General features: G+C 40.2%; 1 protein-coding gene across 6 annotated transcripts in view; it reads right to left on the minus strand.

Annotated features, from left to right (window-relative positions):
• Positions 1–19,434, minus strand: part of TPGS2 (tubulin polyglutamylase complex subunit 2) — a 77,757-nt gene that overhangs the window by 13,061 nt on the left and 45,262 nt on the right. The window contains exons 5-7 of one of the 6 annotated variants that reach the window (XM_019930376.3): positions 14,244–14,357; positions 12,319–12,479; positions 9,860–11,006 (exon numbers count right to left, since the gene is read on the minus strand). The exons of 1 other annotated variant lie outside the window; for it this stretch is intronic. In XM_019930376.3, the coding sequence (XP_019785935.1) occupies positions 10,776–11,006; positions 12,319–12,479; positions 14,244–14,357 (506 nt within the window). In that variant the 3' untranslated portion in view covers positions 9,860–10,775. Of the gene's footprint in view, positions 1–786; positions 927–9,859; positions 11,007–12,318; positions 12,480–12,518; positions 12,872–14,243; positions 14,358–14,845; positions 14,993–19,434 lie in introns of those variants that run through there. 4 more of the 6 variants (XM_019930375.3, XM_033837683.2, XR_002175403.3 and 1 more) reach the window with 4 other exon arrangements.

Here is a 19,434-nt window from a genome sequence, read left to right on the forward strand (position 1 = left end):
CAGCTGGTGGTAGACCTGGCTACAGAATTAGAGGAATTCAACCAACATCAGAGCGCTTCTTGGCTCAGAACATTAGGCCTAAGATTGGAAGTGACAAGGGAATAAAGGAGTCCATTCCCAGTGTAAACCATCCTCAGATATGCAGTCTCAGTGGAAGATGGGCTCTGATCTAGAAGCCCGTCAGTAGGTGGTATAAAAAAACAACTTGTCTCTCTATGGAAGAAGAACTTGTCCTGAAATTTGTAAAGGTTACAGAAGTTTAAACAACTCCCTAAATCAACATCTGTAAATGGAAGTTCACCTTTGGGTTAAATTAAGCTTTATAAGCTTGTGTTTATAGAAGAATGTTGTAAGACTAATTTTTAAATTTGTCTTGTGCTTGATTGAATTTTTCCTATTCTTGATATTATAATATTGAAGGTGATTTCCCATTTTTTTAAATGGCCAAAAACGTGATTTGTGAGGATGGTAATTAAGGTCACAGCAGTCTGTTTTAGAATCTCATGTTTAAAGGAAAATAGTTTTTCTTATTAAGTTGTTCAATCAACAAGCCTATATTCTAGAATCCCAACACTCTGTCTAGAACCTGTGTGGCCATGGTCTAGAGCCACCTATGGGAGCAGGTGTGCCTCAGGAACCACCAGAGATTTAAACAGAGATCCTCAAGTGTAATCTGTGTCTCCGTCTCTCCCAAGGGATGACCTCATTTAAAGAAAAAACAGTTTAAAGGTATAAAGTTGGGAACTGGAGCCTTGGTAAAGGTAAGCTGTTTTCCCAGAGGTTTAATCTTGCCCTTAATAGATTGCCCCTCACTGTGCAGCTTTTGCTTGAGGGACGAGGTGTCTATGTTGGTCTTGAACTATTCTGAGGGCTGTTTGTGTCCCTGCTCTGGTTGCTCTCCGAGGTATTCTTTGCCACTCTTCATGCTGTGAAAAAAGAAAAAGGTAACTGATCTGTAGAGGAAGAGAAAGTGATTTGAGAAATGTGACTTCTTGAGTGATTACTTCTGAACTTGGGAGTGTGTTCTCAGTCAGGCCCACCTGCTTCCTGGGAGGGCAGAGGAGATGAACTGCTTTAAGATGTAGAAAATTTGTACCTTTATTTACCTCAGCTTTCCATGCTGGAGACCGTGCAGAGCCCTAGAGGCTGAGCTGCTCCCGGGCCTTTGGCTACAATGTGGGGCAAAGCCCAGAACCCACACTGGCCACTCTGCAGCCAGAGAAATGGGCCCTTTTCCAAGGTATGCAGTGGCATGCTGACTCATCCCTGGCCTTCCATGTGAGCCAGGGGTTGTAAAAACAAAGGATGAAAGGATGCTGTATCTTACAAAAGTATATTAAATCGAGTAAATGTCCCTGTTCTTTGTTGAATATAGCATGTTATGAAAAGGCTTTGCAGCAGTTATTCTGAGATTTGTTATGTAAAAACAAGCCATGCGTGGTCTAAGACAGGGCTGCCCAACAGAACTGTGATGCTGGAAATGTTCTATATGTGCCCTATTCCAATATGGAAGCCACTAGACATACATGATTACGCAACACTTGAAGTGGGACTAGAGAGACGAGCAGAATTTTATTTACGTTTAATGGCTACCTGTGGTTAGTCACTACTGTACAGTACTGGATATCACAGGTCTGAGAGATCACATCCTTTTATGTACTTTGTTGCTGTTTATTCATTTTACAAAAAGGAAGTTTTTATGTGAAATTGTGTATAGAATTGCTCTGGACTGCTGTTCTATCAAGAACTTAAGTACAGTGTCTAAGAAGCTATGTCCATTGCCTGCCTACATTGTGCCCTGAGCCTTGGGAGTTCTTGTCCTCAGTGGAGAATTCTGTGATTGATGTTCACTGCCATCAGATACGCACTCTTCTCTCCCTACATACCCCACCTAGAGGATGTGCACTCTCCTCAGCAGAGTCCACATCAAGGCTGTACGCGTGACCCAGTGATATACGCCGTGGCCAAGAACACATCTCCAACAGCTAAATCCACCCTGTAATAAAGCTTTACAAAGCATCACTTCGTTCTTGTATTGCTTTCACCATGGTCCTCACTACTGCATTTCACCCTTATCATCTGGGAGGCCTTCTCTCAATATGAGTTTGTCCACGTGAGACGAATTGGTTGGATATTGGCAAACATCCAGTTAGATGGCTGCGTTTATTTGAAGTGCTGCCTCTACCAAGGTGGGTACTGGACAAGGCCTGGGTGTTGGGTGCTATACGAAACATAAGGATGTGTGCCCACAAACATCCCACTTCTGAAACCACAAACAGAGGGACATTGTCTGATAAAAGATTTCTGAGTCACAGCCAGTGAGTGGCAAGAGGCAGTCTGGAAGAGACTGTTTGGATGCCAAAACATTGGCATAGCAGCAACATATCACATAACAGGGTCTCCTGAGAGAGGTGGTCTCTGAGCTGCCTTGCCTCTAAAATAAAGCACTGGTTGCATTTTGAGGATTTAAATGAACATTTAAACTAACAGCATTTTCACAACTTTTCTTCTCATTATTTGGTAGTCCGTTCTATTGGTCTATCCTGGATTTAAGTATGTGGCAGCTCCTGATTTAGCACAAAATTATGAATTAAGTTTAATCTAATATTTCACGTGGTTTCACAATAAGCAGCACAGCTTGCACTGGTAAATTAAGGCCCCCATCTCAACTACCACTGAGGACACAGAGGAAACAAGGCAAGATGATTAAAAGTTAACTGAGTGGTACAGGCATGAAGTGCTCCCCCCTAGAGTGGGCTCTCCTTGTGAGCTCAGCTTCTCAGAAGCTTTGAGGTGGAGGTAGACTGGAGCTGGACCTTGGAAGGAAGTCGTGGCACAACTGGCTAGCACTGGCAGGTAGGAAATTATAGGTATAAAGTCACAGAAGGAGAACCCCACTGGTGTTTAGGAAGCAAAGTGAGAGGATCAGTAGGCAGAGCCAGATGGCTCATGTAGAAAGTTAACGGCTAGAAAGAAAGGTTACAGTCGCGTTACAAAGGAAGAAGGGACTAAACTTTGAGTTCTTACCTGTGTATTTAATCTTCACAGTAACTCCATAATGAAGGCTGATGTGTTAATCAGAGAATGCTTGGTGGGAAAAGCAGAATCCAGTCTGCGTTGGCTTAAGCCAAAGGAAATTAATCACAAGATTCCAATTTGGATTGGTACTCTCCCAGTGTCAGTCAACTGTAGTCAAGGAGGCAGAGTTATACTACACAAATATGGCTACCAGGGACCCTATGTATATATAAATGGCTACTGTATTGAACAGAAAAAAAGTTAAGAATACATATTGTAATCTCTAGAGCAACTGCTAAAATATAATGCACAGAAGTATAACTTAAATCAACAGGTAAGTTAAAATGGAATTATTTAAAAATTAAAATTAAAGGGATAAAGCACAGGGGTATAGATAAATATGATTGGTCATAAGCTGATAATTGTTGAAACTGGGTGATGGATACATGAGGATTCATTATACTATTCTATCTTTGTAAATGTTTAAAATTCTCCATAATATAAAGTTTTAAAAATGGATGTATTTCATACAGAAACTAAAAGGTCCCTTGGTTCTTCTCTTCCAGTCATTGTATATGCTTCACTGGATTAAAAACATTTTGAGTTCTTCTCCTGCAATGAAAGCAAAACCACCCAGGCCCATTAAGTAGAAAGTTTCAGAGTCAGTGAACATTACTGTCGTCATTGTGGTTGATTAAAAGCCCTGATGCTTGGAATCTTTCCTTGCAATTTTGATTTAGTAGGTCTGGAGTGGGATCTATGCATCTTATTTTCTACACACAATTCCAGTGACACTGATGCATGCCCACCTTTGGGGAGCACAGGAATAACCCATATTCTGTGGATTATCCTATGCAGGCTGCCCCTTGTCATGCCTATCCTTGGCTTGGGTACTTCCCTGCTGTAGGACGCAAGCAGCATGATGATGTGGCACTTCACGCAGTCTTACCTACGTCAAGGCATCGTGAAGCATCCTGCCATTTATTCTCTTTCTGTAATTCCAGCATAGAGTCTTTTTCCTGGGCAGTTGATTTATAGTAGCGCCTATTGCCACTTTAATTGCTTTAGTTTCAAAACATTAGTATCCTTGTGAGCTTTTTCCCCATGTAACCCACTCAACCTATGCATTGTCTGAAGCCTTTGGCCAGGAATGCTCCCTTCCCCCTTCACCAGGGCCAGCTTCATGGGCATGTGACCTGTGAAGTCACACAGAGCTCCACACTCAGAAGGCCTCACACTTGCTTTAATGCTCTCCTGTTACTGCCTTGAAATTCTTAGTTTTATCTTTGAACTTGTGTTTTGTAAGTCAAGCGTGATGAGACAAGCATACACGTGAGCAGAGGAGATATGTGCAATATGTGTGTCCACTGTTCCTTACCACCTCTTTCATTTACAGCCATCGTGATTCTCGTGAGCACAGAATTCTAGTGGGCCCACCATACATGAGAGTCCAGGGAGGTTCAGAGTTAAGTACAAGGCAAGCATGTTATGTCTACAACTGAGAAAATGGGGACACAAGGGCCCCAAAAGGTCATACTTTCTATTTGAACCAGACTTGATTTGAATGCAAAAAGAAGGTAATGGCATTCTAGGAAGCATGAATGACCATGGCACCCAAACATTCCCTTTTTTACTCATGTTACTTTCCTGTATTAGCCAGCCACTTACGCTGAAATGATGACACAGAAGGAAAACATAGGGCAGCTCAAAATTTCTCTTTCAGTCCTTCCTTAGTCATCAGTAAGTTCAGAGTGTTGATAGAATGTGTACATATCAGGAAGTGAAATATCAGTTGAGCTACTTTTGCGTGTTGTTTCCACTGTTCTGATAAGAATGAAACATATATGCATACAAAAGGTATAAAGTAATAATTGTGTAAATTTTGGTGATGCTGTACATGAGTTAAATGCTCTATAGCTGCACTAAAAACTGGAATAGCACAATAGAAAGAGCAATGATAAAATTAACACTAATAATTTAAAGTTCTAATTTTTCCTAGAACAGCATCAAGTAGCAAACAGATAAAACACTGTAACAAGTTGTGAGAGAGACCACAGAAGAAAGGTAAAACAAATTAGTACTTTTTTTTTAACATCTTTATTGGACTATAATTGCTTTACAATGGTGTGTTAGTTTCTGCTGTATAACAAAGTGAATCAGCTATACATGTACATATATCCCCATATCTCCTCCCTCTTGCATCTCCCTCCCACCCTCCCTATCCTACCCCTCTAGATGGTCACAAAGCACCGAGCTGATCTCCCTGTGCTACGCAGCTGCTTCCCACTAGCTATCTCTTTTACATTTGGTAGTGTATATATGTCCATGCCACTCTCTCACTTCGTCCCAGCTTACCCTTCCCCCTCCCTGTGTCCTCAAGTCCATGCTCTACGTCTGCGTCTTTATTCCTGTCCTGCCCCTAGGTTCTTCAGAACCTTTTTTTTTTTTTTTTTTTTTTTAGATCCCATATATATGTTAGCATACAGTATTTGTTTTTCTCTTTCTGACTTACTTCACTCTGTACGACAGTCTCTAGGCCCATCCACTTCACTACAAATAACTCAATTTCGTTTCTTTTTATGGCTGAGTAATATTCCATTGTATATATGTGCCACATCCTCTTTATCCATTCATCCGATGATGGACACTTAGGTTGCTTCTATGTCCTGGCTATTGTAAACAGAGCTGCAATGAACACTGTGGTACATGACTCTTTTTGAATTATGGTTTTCTCAGGGTATATGCCCAGTAGTGGGACTGGTGGGTTGTATGGTAGTTCTATTTTGTTTTTAAGGAACCTCCATACTGTTCTCCATAGTGGCTGTATCCATTTACATTCCCACCAACAGTGCAAGAGGGTTCCCTTTTCTCCACACCCTCTCCAGCATTTATTGTTTGTAGATGTTTTGTTGATGGCCATTCTGACCATTGTGAGGTGATACCTCATTGTAGTTTTGATTTGCATTTCTCTAATGATTAGTGATGTTAAGCATCCTTTAATGTAATCAGTATATCTTCTTTGGAGAAATGTCAATTTAAGTCTTCTGCCCATTTTTGGATTGGGTTGTTTGCTTTTTGGATATTGAGCTGCATGAGCTGCTTGTATATTTTGGAGATTAATCCTTTTGTCAGTTCCTTCATTTGCAAATATTTTCTCCCATTCTGAGTGCTGTCTTTTCGTCTTGTTTATGGTTTCCTTTGCTGTGCAAAAGCTTTGAAGTTTCATTAGGTCCCATTTGTTTATTTTTGTTTTTATTTCCATTTCTCTAGGAGGTGGGTCAAAAAGGATCTTACGGTTGATTTATGTCATAGAGTGTTCTGCTATGTTTTCCTCTAAGACTTTTATAGTGTCTTGCCTTACATTTAGGTCTTTAATCCATTTTGAGTTTATTTTTGTGTATGGTGTTAGGGAGTGTTCTAACTTCATTCTTTTACATGTAGCTGTCCAGTTTTCCCAGTATCACTTATTGAGGAGGCTGTCTTTCCTCCATTGTATATTCTTGCCTCCTTTATCAAAGATAAGGTGACCATATGTGCATGGGTTTATCTCTGGGCTTCTATCCTGTTCCATTGATCTATATTTCTGTTTTGGGGCCAGTACCATACTGTCTTGATTACTGTAGCTTTGTAATACAGTGTGACATCTGGGAGCCTGATTCCTCCAGCTCCGTTTTTCTTTCTCAAGATTGCTTTGGCTATTCAGGCTCTTTTGTTTTTCCATACAAATTGTGCAACTTTTTGTTCTAGTTCTGAAAATGTGAAAAATGCCATTGGTAGTTTGATAGGGATTGCATCAAATCTGTAGATTGCTTTGGGTAGTCTAGTCATTTTCACAATGTTGATTCTTCCAATCCAAGAACATGGTATATCTCTCCATCTGTTTGTATCATCTTTCTTTCATCAGCGTCCTAATAGTTTTCTGCATACAGGTCTTTTGTCTCCTTAGGTAGGTTTATTTCTAGGCATTTTCTTTTTGTTGCAATGGTAAATGGGAATGTTTCCTTAAATTCTCTTTCAGATTTTTCATCATTAGTGTATAGGAATGCAAGGGATTTCTGTGCATTAATTTTGTGTCCTGCAACTTTACCAAATTTATTGATTAGCTCTAGTAGTTTTCTGGTAGTATCTTTAGGATTCTCTATGTTTTGTATCATGTCATCTGCAAACAGTGACAGCTTTACTTCTTCTTTTCCGAGTTGGAGTCCTTTTATTTATTTTTCTTCTCTGATTGCTGTGGCTAAAACTTCCAAGACTATGTTGAATAATAGTTGTGAGTGTGGGCACCTTTGTCTTGTTCCTGATCTTAGAGGAAATGGTTTCAGTTTTTCACCATTGAGAACAATGTTCTTTGGGTTTGTCATATATGACCTTTATTATGTTGAGGTAAGTTCCCTCTATGCCTACTTTCTGGAGGGTTGTTTTTTTTTTTTTTTTTATCATAAATGGGTGTTGAATTTTGTCAAAAACTTTTTCTGCATCTATTGAGATGATGGTTTTTCTCCTTCAATTTGTTAATACGGTTTATCACATTGATTAATTTGTGTATACTGAAGAATCCTTGCATTTCTGGGATAAACTGCATTTGATCATGGTGTATGATCCTTTTAATGTGCTGTTGGATTCTGTTTCCTTTATTTTGTTGAGGATTTTTGCATCTACGTTCATCAGTGATATTGGCCTGTAGTTTTCTTTCATTGTGACATCTTTGTCTGGTTTTGGTACCAGGGTGATGGTAGCCTCATAGAATGAGTTTGGGAGTGTTCCTCCCTCTGCTATATTTTGGAAGAGTTTGAAAAGGATAGGTGTTAGCTCCTCTCTAAATGTTTGATAGAATTCGCCTGTGAAGCCATCTGGTACTGGGCTTTTGTTTGCTGGAAGATTTTTAATCACAGTTCCAGTTTCAGTGCTTGTGACCGGTCTCTTTATATTTTCTATTTCTTCCTGGTTCAGTCTTGGAAGGTTGTGCTTTTCTAAGAATTTGTCCATTTCTTCCCGGTTGTCCATTTTATTGGCATATGGTTGCTTGTAGTAATCTCTTATGATCCTTTGTATTTCTGCAGTGTCAGTTGTTACTTCTCCTTTTCATTTCTAATTCTATTGATTTGAGTCTTCTCCCTTTTTTTCTTGATGAGTCTGGCTAATGGTTTATCAATTTTGTTTATCTTCTCAAAGAACCAGCTTTTAGTTTTATTGATCTTTGCTATCATTTCCTTCATTTCTTTTTCATTTATTTCTGATCTGATCTTTATGATTTCTTTCCTTCTGTTAACTTTGGGGGTTTCTTGTTCTTCTTTCTCTAACTGCTTTAAGTGTAAGGTTAGGTTGAGATTTTTCTTGTTTCTTGAGGTAGGATTGTATTGCTCTAAACTTCCCTCTTAGAACTGCTTTTGCTGCATTCCATAGGTTTTGGGTCATTGTGTTTTCATTGTCATTTGTTTCTCGGTATTTTTTGATTTTCTCTTTGATTGCTTCAGTGATCTCTTGGTTATTTAGTGGTGTATTTTTTAGCCTCCATGTATTTTTATTTTTTACAGATTTTTTTCTATAATTGATATCTAGTCTCATAGCGTTGTGGTCAGGAAAGATACTTGATATGATTTCAATTTTCTTAAATTTACCAAGGTTTTGTTTGTGACCCAAGATATCTATCCTGGAGAATGTTCCACAAGAACTTGAGAAGAAAGTGTATTCAGTTGATTTTGGATGCAATGTCCTATATATATCAATTAAGTCCATCTTGTTTAATGTGTCATTTAAAGCTTGTGTTTCCTTATTTATATTTTCATTTTGGATTATCTGTCCATTGGTGAAAGTGGGGTGTTAAAGTCCCCTACTGTTATTGTGTTAATATCGATTTCCCCTTTTATGGCTGTTAGCAGTTTCCTTATGTATTGAGGTGCTCCTATATTGGGTGCATAAATATTTACAATTGTTATATCTTCTTCTTGGATTTATCCCTTGATCATTATGTAGTGGCTTTGTCTCTTGTAATAGTCTTTATTTTAAAGTCTATTTTGTCTAATATTAGAATTGCTACTCCGTATTAGTACTTTTTTTTTTTTTGCCATACGCGGGCCTCTCGTTGTGGCCTCTCCCATTGCGGAGCACAGGCTCCGGATGTGCAGGCTCAGCGGCCATGGCTCATGGGCCCAGCCACTCTGCGGCATGTGGGATCTTCCCAGACCCGTGTCCCCTGCATCAGCAGGTGAACTCTCATGCGCCACCAAGGAAGTCCAGTACTTTTAATGGTAGTTTATCTGAGTTTTGGAGAAAAGGCCCCACATTTTCATTCTGCACTGGGTCCTATATATTGGGTAGCCATTCCCGCTCTTGAGTGCTCTGCTCCTCCTGAGGCAGGTCTCAAATCTTTCCTTGTTGGAACCCCCTTCTGTCTACAGCCCTTTGGGGATTCCACCTGATTGTCACTGATTTGAAGGCCGCCACTGTTTCGTGGCTCCTCTGCTGCTTCATTTATGAAATCCAGAGCTGGACCAGGACTTAAGAAATAATTCAGGGGCTCCATGATCTCTAGAGGAAGGACACCTGCCACAGTGGAAGATGACACAACTTCTCAATCCCCTTCTAACCCTGACTTGGGGAAGCAGCCAAATGCTGGAATCTCTTATCTGGCACTGCTGGTTCTCTTTGATGAGTTTTGGCAGAAAAATGCTTCTGGAAGACTAAACCTCAGCTATTATTATCCTTGACAACTTGGTTCCTCTCTATTCTTTTCTGCTACCCAGTGAATTGTTAAGCAATTGTGAGTAGGTAGAGCAGGTGGAGGCTCTTGTCAACAGTGACTGATCTCATCAAAACTCTGCATGAAGAGTCCTGGCAAAGCAATGCTTGGGAGATTTTATTTTGTTTTGGTTTTAATGGTACAGCAGAATCACCTCTTCTTTTAAAAACAAGTGAGAAAGATGATAATTTTGGCAAATGTGCAAATATCACATCACAAAACTGGAAACAAGAAGCTTTATAGGAAACCGATGAAGATGAGAAACTATAGGAAACTGAAAATGAGCAACGCAAGATCTTTGTGGTGAAGGCTATAAAGAACATAAAAATGTATATTCAAGGTTTTTCATGGAACATCATTATAACCCATCAAATTAAGGTATTAATATTCTCTAACAAAAATTAACTGATCTGAGGAAGGGTAATGCAGAAGTATTCTAATGCAGTGCTGCCCAATAGAACTTTCTGTGATGATTGATAGAAATGTTTGATCATCTCTGTGCTAATACAGAATCCACTAGCCACATGAATACTCCCATTGTGGCTAATATAACTGAGGAACTGAATTTTTAACATGGCTTAAATTTAGCTGCTTTAAAAAGTGGCTACCAATTGAGCAGCATAGTTGTAATGCTTCATAGGTCAAAACCAGTGGTTTCTATGGGGGACTTCTCTAATTACTGTTGAGGGGTAGGGGGTTGGAGTAGAAAGAGAAGAAAGCTCTTAACAGATCTACTTAGTCACTTACACAGCACCTTACATTCTCCACAGCTTCCAGAATCAGTAGGTGGTACAACCTGCTGTAAGGGGTATGAGGGAAGGATTCTTGGGGAGACCTGAGTATGCTTTTCCAAGTCCTGGCTCAAGCCAATGGCAGTAAAAAAGGCCTAGGATTTTGTCACTCAGACGGGGAGGGGACTATGGTTCCACACACAGAATCTGAGGCTTGGGCCACGCCCGGGGCATCTGTGCATGGAAATCATCGCTGTGGGGCTGGCAGGGAGCTGGAGGTGGGGTGCTCATTTTCGGACAGGGTTTCCAGAGCCAGAGGAGGATTTAGAGGTGGAAGGAGGACCTGCAGGCCCTTTCTGGCCACATGCAGGCTGAACAGACCCTTTCTTTTTGGGGATTAAGGTCTTGTTCTTGCTCTTGAACACTTTGCTGGGATCCAGCTTGTTCACAAAGGAGTCGGTCTCTTCCGTGAGTAGGTTTGTGTTGTAGGTGATGGGTTTATACATGTTGAACCATTGCTGTAAGGCAGAATTAGGAGAGAGGGTCACAATTCAAAGGAGAGGAGTATGTGTTTATGCTCTTCAGGGGAGATACAGGGATAGAGAGCTGGGGAGATGAGGCAGAGTAAAAGACTTTAGGAAAAACTGCCTCTAAAATCTATTAGCACTTCCTTTAGGTAAAAGGGAAGACACACATTGCTTTATGGGGTCTCATAACCTTTAAACATGAGGACTAAGAATCTGAGTAAATGTGCTTCCTTCTAACCTAGTATGCACTGAGCCTGGTATGCTAGGTCCCAAATCATCAGGGTACAGTGTCCTAATTGTTCTGCCTCCAAACCAGCCACTGCCCATCAGGTGGACTTGGTAGCATCCTTCCCACAGGGAAGGAGCAGACAGAGGCCAGAGCAGGCCTCTACTGAGGGAAGTTGCCTGCTCTCTTCCCTACAGGCTTTCTGGGCAGCTGAGGGCAAAGGGCATCTACATTTATTTTCATTGATCACAACCACCCACTATGTTGCCTGGATGTATGTCACTGTCATGTGACATTTGAGGAAAGTGAGGTCCACTTGATGAATACATTCATCGAGTCCCTCATTTTTTGCCACCCAGTCAAAAGTTCTTCTAGACACACCTGGTGTTCTCAAACCAGGCAGTGTATCAGCATTACCTGACATCTGTATGTTTAAAATGGTGTCTGGATCTATAATAGAAATGAGGCACATCCATACTTTGAAATACTCTGTATCATTGAAAAAGACAGCTCTCTCTATATATTGATAGGGAATGAGCTCCAACATAGAGTTAAGTGCAAAGAAGGTGCAGAACAATGTGAATAGTATATCGCACTTGTGATTTAGAGAAAAGGAACCAAAAACTGTATGCATGCATGCATGCTTTCTATCCAATAAAGTATCTCAGTGAGGGCACAAGAGAAACTAACAGTGGCTCCCTGTGGGGAAGTGGATGGGGAAGCTGGCCAGTGAATAACTGATTTTTCACTGTTCCTGTATGCATGTACTGCCTATCCAAAATGAATGGTCAAACCTAATCTCCCCCCACCACCAACCCCTTTTCATTAGAAGTTAAAAACTCCCCAGGTGATTCTGAGGCTCAGCCAAGTTTGGGAACCATTTAACTAGATTAGTATAAAGTGAGGTTGTCCACCTAAATTGGAAGCACCTGCCTTGCTTATTGAAAATACACGCTCCTGGGCTCAACCCCAGATCTCCTGCATCAGATGAGGAAGCTGGGAATCTGCAATTTAAGCATTTCCTCAGAAGATTCTGATACATTCTACAGTTTGAGATGACAGGTGGTCCCCCCTTACCTTGGCCTGTGGGCTAATGCCATAGCTGGTGAAAGCATACTGCCACTGGGGCAGGCCCAGGTGGGTGATAAGCAGGCGATAATAGGCAGTAAAGGTATCTGTGAGAAAATGCCAGTATAATGCTCTGTCCAGGAACCAGATCTCAGTGTCTTGTGCTAATGCTGAAATAGCAAAGGACATAAAGGAAGGGATGGCTTAACACTTTTTTCCTTTTATCTATAAAGTCAACATCTACTCATGGTTAAAACAAATTTCAATAGTAGAAGGAATGTAAACTATAAGTAAAAGTTCCCTTTTTTCCCTTCAACCTCCCAGTTCTGTTCTCCAGTGACCACTGTTACTGGCTTCTTTATATTCTTTTACAAATTCTTGATCAGTCAGTCGACTGATCTATCTGCTGGGCTTTGGCCATCTGTGCATTCAGGCTATCTAAGCAGCACTCCTTTCTTGTGCGGACTCAACACTCCCCCTCCCCCAATAGGTACATACTGTGGTCTCAGCCTTCCTGATGGAGAGGCACTCTGTCTGAACAGTTCTGGCTTTCTCAGGAGGTCTGTCAGGAATTAGAAGTGCTGTGAGAAACCACCATGGAGGAGCCCAGACCAGCTTCCTCTCCTGGGACTCCTGCCTGTGCGGCTGTGTGATGTGCTGGTTGAGCTGAAGCAGGCACTATTGTACCAGCTCCTGCCTCACGCTTGCTTCTGACCGTCCATTCTTAGTACTCCTAGTTCATCTCCTAGGCCTCTCCTATTTCATCTCCTGTCTAATGGCTGTAACATCTCCCTAAGTGGCCTCCATCCTCCAGTACCTTCCACTTCCATTTCTGCTTGTGGTCACATTTTCATTTGAATCCTGCCATACTTCTGCTAAATAACCTTGACTCCCCACCTACTTCCACGTAACATCCAAACCCCTTCACCTGGCTTTCAAAACTCCACATGAAAGGGAATCACAGGGCTTCTGGTGTCATCTCCTCCTCATCCACAAGATGAACCACGTGGCCAATGAACTGGAATTGTCATTCCCCCCAAATCAGGTGCATTCTCTCATGGCATAGCTTTTACCCATATCCCTTTGCTTGGATGCCCCCTTTTGCCCCACACCCCACACCCCCCATATCTCATTCAGACCTATACTTCAAGATGCAGCTCATTAGTTGCGGCTCACTGGCTCCTTAGTTGTGGCACACGAGCTCTTTAGTTGTGGCCCCATATGCTGCAACTAAGACCCGGTGCAACCAAATAGATAAATAAATAAATATTTTTTTTAAAAAAAAAAGATGCGGCTCAAAGGCTACTTCACAAAGACTCCTCCAGCTGGAGATGATCTCTCCTTTCCCCCAGAGGTAAACCCTGGTGTGTCTTCTCACCCTTTGCAGGCAGAAAGCTACTTGAAGAGGGCTGGACATTGTCCAACTCTGTAGTTCCTAGGGACTGAACTGCTGTTAGAGGGCCAGGTGGTGCCCACTGCTCAAGAAGCCAGAGCCGCCTTCTCTTGATTTCCCATCTGGGATCTTAGTTTGAGGTCTAGTAATTCAGATTTTTATTGCTGTTAATTGGCCTACATAAATACGTGTAAAAGACAATGTTTTTCCTGGATGCTTTTCTAATGCATGAGCCTGCTGGAGGAGTTATAAACAGAATGACTATTTCTTTTAGCATTTATTCACTTATTATCCTAATCTTATTATTTTGCAGTAACTCACAAGTGACACAAATGACAATAGCTTAAAAAGACTCTAGTAATTGGCCTGGAGGGGGATGCTCAGAGAGGACCAAAGGGGTTTTCTGGGTCTTGGCATCTACAAGAGACCCAGCAGCACCTCAGGAGGTCAGGGAAGAGCATGCCTTTTGTGTGATGGCTGGAGAGCAAGGTCAGCCAAGGCCATTCCCAAGCTACAGGACCATGCCTGCCATGATTCTTACCTGGTTTCCCTCTTTTGTAGACAAGGCAAACCTTCCCATTTCCGTTGCAAGGATCCAGCTCAAATATTACACTGCGAGAATCAAAGTGAGGCTTCTCTGGCTGGTTCTCACTAGCTGCAAACCCAGAAGTTAATGGTAATGTTCAAACACACTCAGCTCAAACATACTTATTCATCCAGCTTTGCTTGGATGAAAAAAACAGAGGGAAAAAAAGCCTTATCTCAAACATATTCTTAACTATTATTTTCAAATGTGGACCAAATGTATTCTATACTCTAAATGTCCTGGGTCTTATTCATGGTCTAAGCCTCTGTCTGGGCTCCCCTACCACCAACAGAGTGTCATGGAATCTGGGGAAGGGGGCATGAGGACAGCAAACTGAACTTCTTGGGAGTGGGACTACATAAGTCAGAGTAATCTGAACAACTTTTTTCTTTTTCCCCAGATACATGGTTTTCCCTCGTTTATAGCACTTCATGATCTTTTGATTAGAATCCTTTTTCCTCTGTCTAAAATGTATATTCGTGGCATGTTATGTTTATTTCTATTATAATTATAACATTATAATTAATGCTAAGTCTGGCTCTGTTAGAAATACCTACCTAGAAACGAAATACCATGATGTAACAGAAAAAAGATAAATTCTTAGAAATGCAACCATCAGAAACCTTCTCTCCTGCTTCTTTCATTACAGCAATTATGCAATAATGATTAGCATTAGTGACTAGGGTAGAAAGTGTTTAACAAACCTAGGAGAGATTGGATAAAACAGAGTATATAAAAATAATATTTTTGATTTACACATATACCCATACATATAATTTTACATAAATGCATAAATATTTACATTTCTAAATAAGAAGACTTTTTGTGTTTTTTTTTTGTTTCTTTAACATGGTTTTACCCTCCCCTGGCAGTTATACCTTCATATTCATCTCATATGGTCCTAGGCAGACATATAGGTATACATTTAAATTTTGTGAGATCGTTTACTATATAAAAATGGGATACCACACATGTTACCTGAATCTTACTTTCTATACAATAATACAATGTGGAAAGCCCTCTAAGGGATGTAACTCTAATGCATTCTTTTTAATGGCTGCCTGACAGTTTGTGGGAGCGGATGCACCCTAATTTATCCTGTGAGCCACCTATTGATAGGGGGCCAATATTATTCTGCTACAAATGCTACAGTAATCATCTCTGTACCTGTCCCTTTGTTCTGGTGCTTTTGTTATATGGCTAGACACCCTGAAGTATTATAGAATGGACATTGCCAGACTGCTTTTTGAAAAGGCCTTTGTTTTTGAAAGATATTTTCATGGGGTATAGAATTCTAGGTTGACAATTTTTTCCTTTGAGTATTTTAACTTTTTTTTAATCAAATGAATTTGCTTAAAGAATATTTTATTTTTAAATTTTTAATGTATTTATTTTTTATTCTGGTCTAACAGCAAGATTTTCCTCTGATTGTTTCTTTCTTTCTTTTTATTGGAGGATAGTTGATTTACAATGTTGTGTTAGTTTCAGGTGTACAGCAAAGTGAATCAGTTATACATATATCCACTCTTTTTTAGATTCTTTTCCTATATAGGTTATTACAGAGTATTGAGTAGAGTTTCCTGTGCTATACAGTAGGTCCTTATTAGTTATCTATTTGATATATAGTAGTATGTATATGTCAATCCCAATCTCCCCATTTATCCCTCCCCCTTCCCTGAGTATTTTATCTTGATTGAATTGTTTCCAATGAGAAATATGCTATTATCCTTATCTTTGCTCCTTTGTATGGAATTGTCTTTTTCCACTGACTGCTTTTAAGATTTTCTCTTTATCCCTGATTTTAAGCAATTTGATTATGTTTCCTAGTATTGTTTCTTCATGTTTCTTGTTCCTGGCTTGTTAAGCTTCTTAGATATGGTTTAAGTTTCCAAGTAACTGGTACAGTTTTGAGCCACTATTTCTTCAAATAGTATTTCCTGGTCCACCCCCACTTTTCAGGGACTCCAATTATACATACATTATACCATTTGTTGTCCCTCAGTTCACTGATGCTATTTTGATTAAAATAATTTTTTATTTTCTTTCTGTGTTATTTTGGACTGTCTATTGTTATGTCTTTAAGTTCTCCAGTCTTTTCTTTGGCAATATCTAAACTATTGTTAGTCCCATCCAGTGTATTTTTCATCTCAGAAACTAGTTTCATCTCTAAAAGTTAAGTTTGGATTTGTTTTTTCCTATCTTCCATGTCTGTACTAAGTTTTTGGACATATAGAATATAGTAATGACTGTTTTAAAGTCTGTATCTGCTAATTCTAAACTGTATCTCAATTCTGGATTGGTTTCAATTAATTTTTCTCCTCATTATGGTCATTTTTTTCCTGCTTTTTTGCATACCTGGTAATCTTTGATTGGATGCCAGAAATGGTTAATTTTGCATTGTTGAGTGCTTGCTATTTTTATATTTCTATAAATATTGTTGAACTTTGTTCTGTGACACAGTTAAATTACTTGAAAACAGATACTTTCAGGTCTTGTGCTTAGTATTTGACAGGCAGAACCCAAGGCAGCATTTAACCTAGGGCTAATTTTTTCCCCATTACTGAGGCAGGACCCTTCTGAGTACTCTACCTAATTCTGTGTAAGCCATGAGGTGTTTCAACCTGGACGGTAGAAACGGACACTATTCCTGCTTCAGTGTGAGTACCAGGCATTTTTCCCTCTAATCTTCTTGGGTGGTTTTGTCCCTGGCCTTGGGTAGTATCTTCACACGTGTGTGCTCATCAGTTCTTTCCTGAATACTTGAGGACACTCTGCAGATCTCTGCAGTTCTCTCTCTATGCAGCTCATTCCTCTCTGTTACTCAGTCCTGTGAACTCTACCTGTCTTCATCCAGCTGGGCTCTTAGTTATGTCTTCTCAACAGGTACAACAGGTTCTCCTTGGGTTCCCTTCTCTATGCTGTCGACTGGAAACTTTCAGATAATAAGCTAGGGTTCACCTCACTTGCTTCCCATCATTCAGAGCTCAACATTCTTCCCTGTCTGGTGGTCAGTATCTTGACAACATCCATTGTTTTATATATTTTGTCTGTTTTTGGTTTTTTTTGTTGTTCCAGGTGGGAAGATAAATCTGGCCTCTACTATTCCATCTTGGATGAAATAAAAAGTCCAGACTGTAGGCTCCCACCAAGTTTTAGCAGCCTTGACTGATGCTGACTGGGGTCTGCCCTCAGGTGAAAAGTTATAAAAATAGGAAAATCATTCAGTGTGGTTCCCTTGTGCCATTTGTAGATGCCACTCCCGTTTCTGCTTATTTTTGGTTACTCTCCAGTCCTTTTAGGTAATTATTTTAAAAGTTTCCCCAGAGTTTAGAGTATTATCTGCACAAGTCCTGATCTGGTAAAAGGTAGTATGCCATATGGCCAGAATCATAAGGTCAAATCTACAATGTCACTGTTATTAGTTCTTCACTGAATTTTTAGTTTGGTTTTATCTCCATGTGCACATTAGCACACTGTCCTACAGTCTGTGCCTAATAATTTCACCCTCAGGAATAACAGTGGATATCTTTCTGTTACCTGTTATTTGTGCTGGTTCTTGTTCATGGTGTTGTGTTTCTTCATGTGCCTGGTTCTTTTTAAGTAGGATTATTTTTGAAAAATTATTTATAAAAACAATGAGGTCTAGGATAATGTTTTCTTCCTCTAGGGAAGAATTTTTTTTTATATGAGTTATATACTGAGATATAATTCACCTACCATACCATTCACTTAAAGTGTACAATTTAATGGTTTTTAGTATATTTAGAGCTGTGCAACCATAAACAGTCAATTTTAGTTCATTTCTCTGGCGTGAATTGCTGTTTTTTTCTGCCAGGCCCCTGGGGAGATTAGTAATCTGGAATCAAATTAGTCCAATTTTGGGATTTAACATTTTCTGGGATGCACAGGTGACTTATACTTGGGCTTCGGTCCATGTGAAGAGTGGTTATTTCTGGTTCATTCTATCTCCTACAGTATATAGCTCCTCATGGTGCTAACCAAAAGGGTAGGGTAGTTTTTATGGGTGCCATCTTTTGTAGGTTCTAGACTCCATTTTATTCTTCTAGTCTCACATATGGGTCAAATTCTCAGCTTTTGAGTAGCCTCATTGCCTCTTTTGAAAATGACAACGTATCCTAGGCAAAAGCAACCCTAAACATTGAGCCTCTTCCCTGGATTTCTGTCTTCTTCTGGATGTTGATCTGGTGCTATCTCATCATCTTATTAGCTCTTATTTGATGATTTTTATATGTTCCCTGACTTTTCAGTTGTCTTCAGCAGGAAGACTGCTCTGAATTACCTATCTGCCATTACCAGGAGGCCTCTTCATCAGTTTAAGTATGCTTCTGAAAATAACATATAGATGAGCTTTGCTTTTTATATCAATCTGATAGTTTCTGCTTTTCAAAAGGGAAATTCAATCCCAGCACACTTAACATAATGATTTATCTGTTTTATTTTATTCCTCTTAATGTTTTGTTGCTTATTTTATAATGTTGTTTCTTTTCCCTTTTTCTTATTTTTACTCATGTGATTCAACATTCCTTTATTAGGTTAGAGATTCTAAAGTAATTTTTTGTTCCTTTAATGGTTATCTTCCTTTTTTTTTTTGCTGTACACGGGCCTCTCACTGCTGTGGCCTCTGCCGTTGTGGAGCACAGGCCGTTGTGGAGCTCCGGACACACAGGCTCAGCGGCCATGGCTCATGGGCCCAGCCGCTCCACGGCATGTGGGATCCTCCCGGACCAGGGCACGAACCCGCGTCCCTACATCGGCAGGCAGACCCTCAACCACTGCGCCACCAGGGAAGCCCTATCTTCCTTTTTTTATGTATTTGCATGACTGGATCCATATGATTCTACCCTTACTTGAAAACAATATGCCATTGTTTCTCTAACCAAATGTGGTATGCAGAATTCTAAGATGGCCTCCAAGATTCATGCTTGTGTGTATACACACCTGTACAACCTCCTCCCCTGAGTGTGGTCAGGACCTATAATATGATGGAGTAGTCATTCCCTTGATTAGGTAACATTATGAGACTCTGTTGTAGCAGACTGGAGAGAAATATTCCTGCTGGCTGAGAAGCAAGTGGCCATATTGTGAAAGGGTCTTGTGGCTAGAATCTGAGAGCAGCCTAAACGAG

The sequence above is a fragment of the Tursiops truncatus genome, chromosome 13 (assembly GCF_011762595.2).
Source record: "Tursiops truncatus isolate mTurTru1 chromosome 13, mTurTru1.mat.Y, whole genome shotgun sequence".
In the NCBI taxonomy this organism is placed as follows: Eukaryota; Metazoa; Chordata; class Mammalia; order Artiodactyla; family Delphinidae; genus Tursiops; species Tursiops truncatus.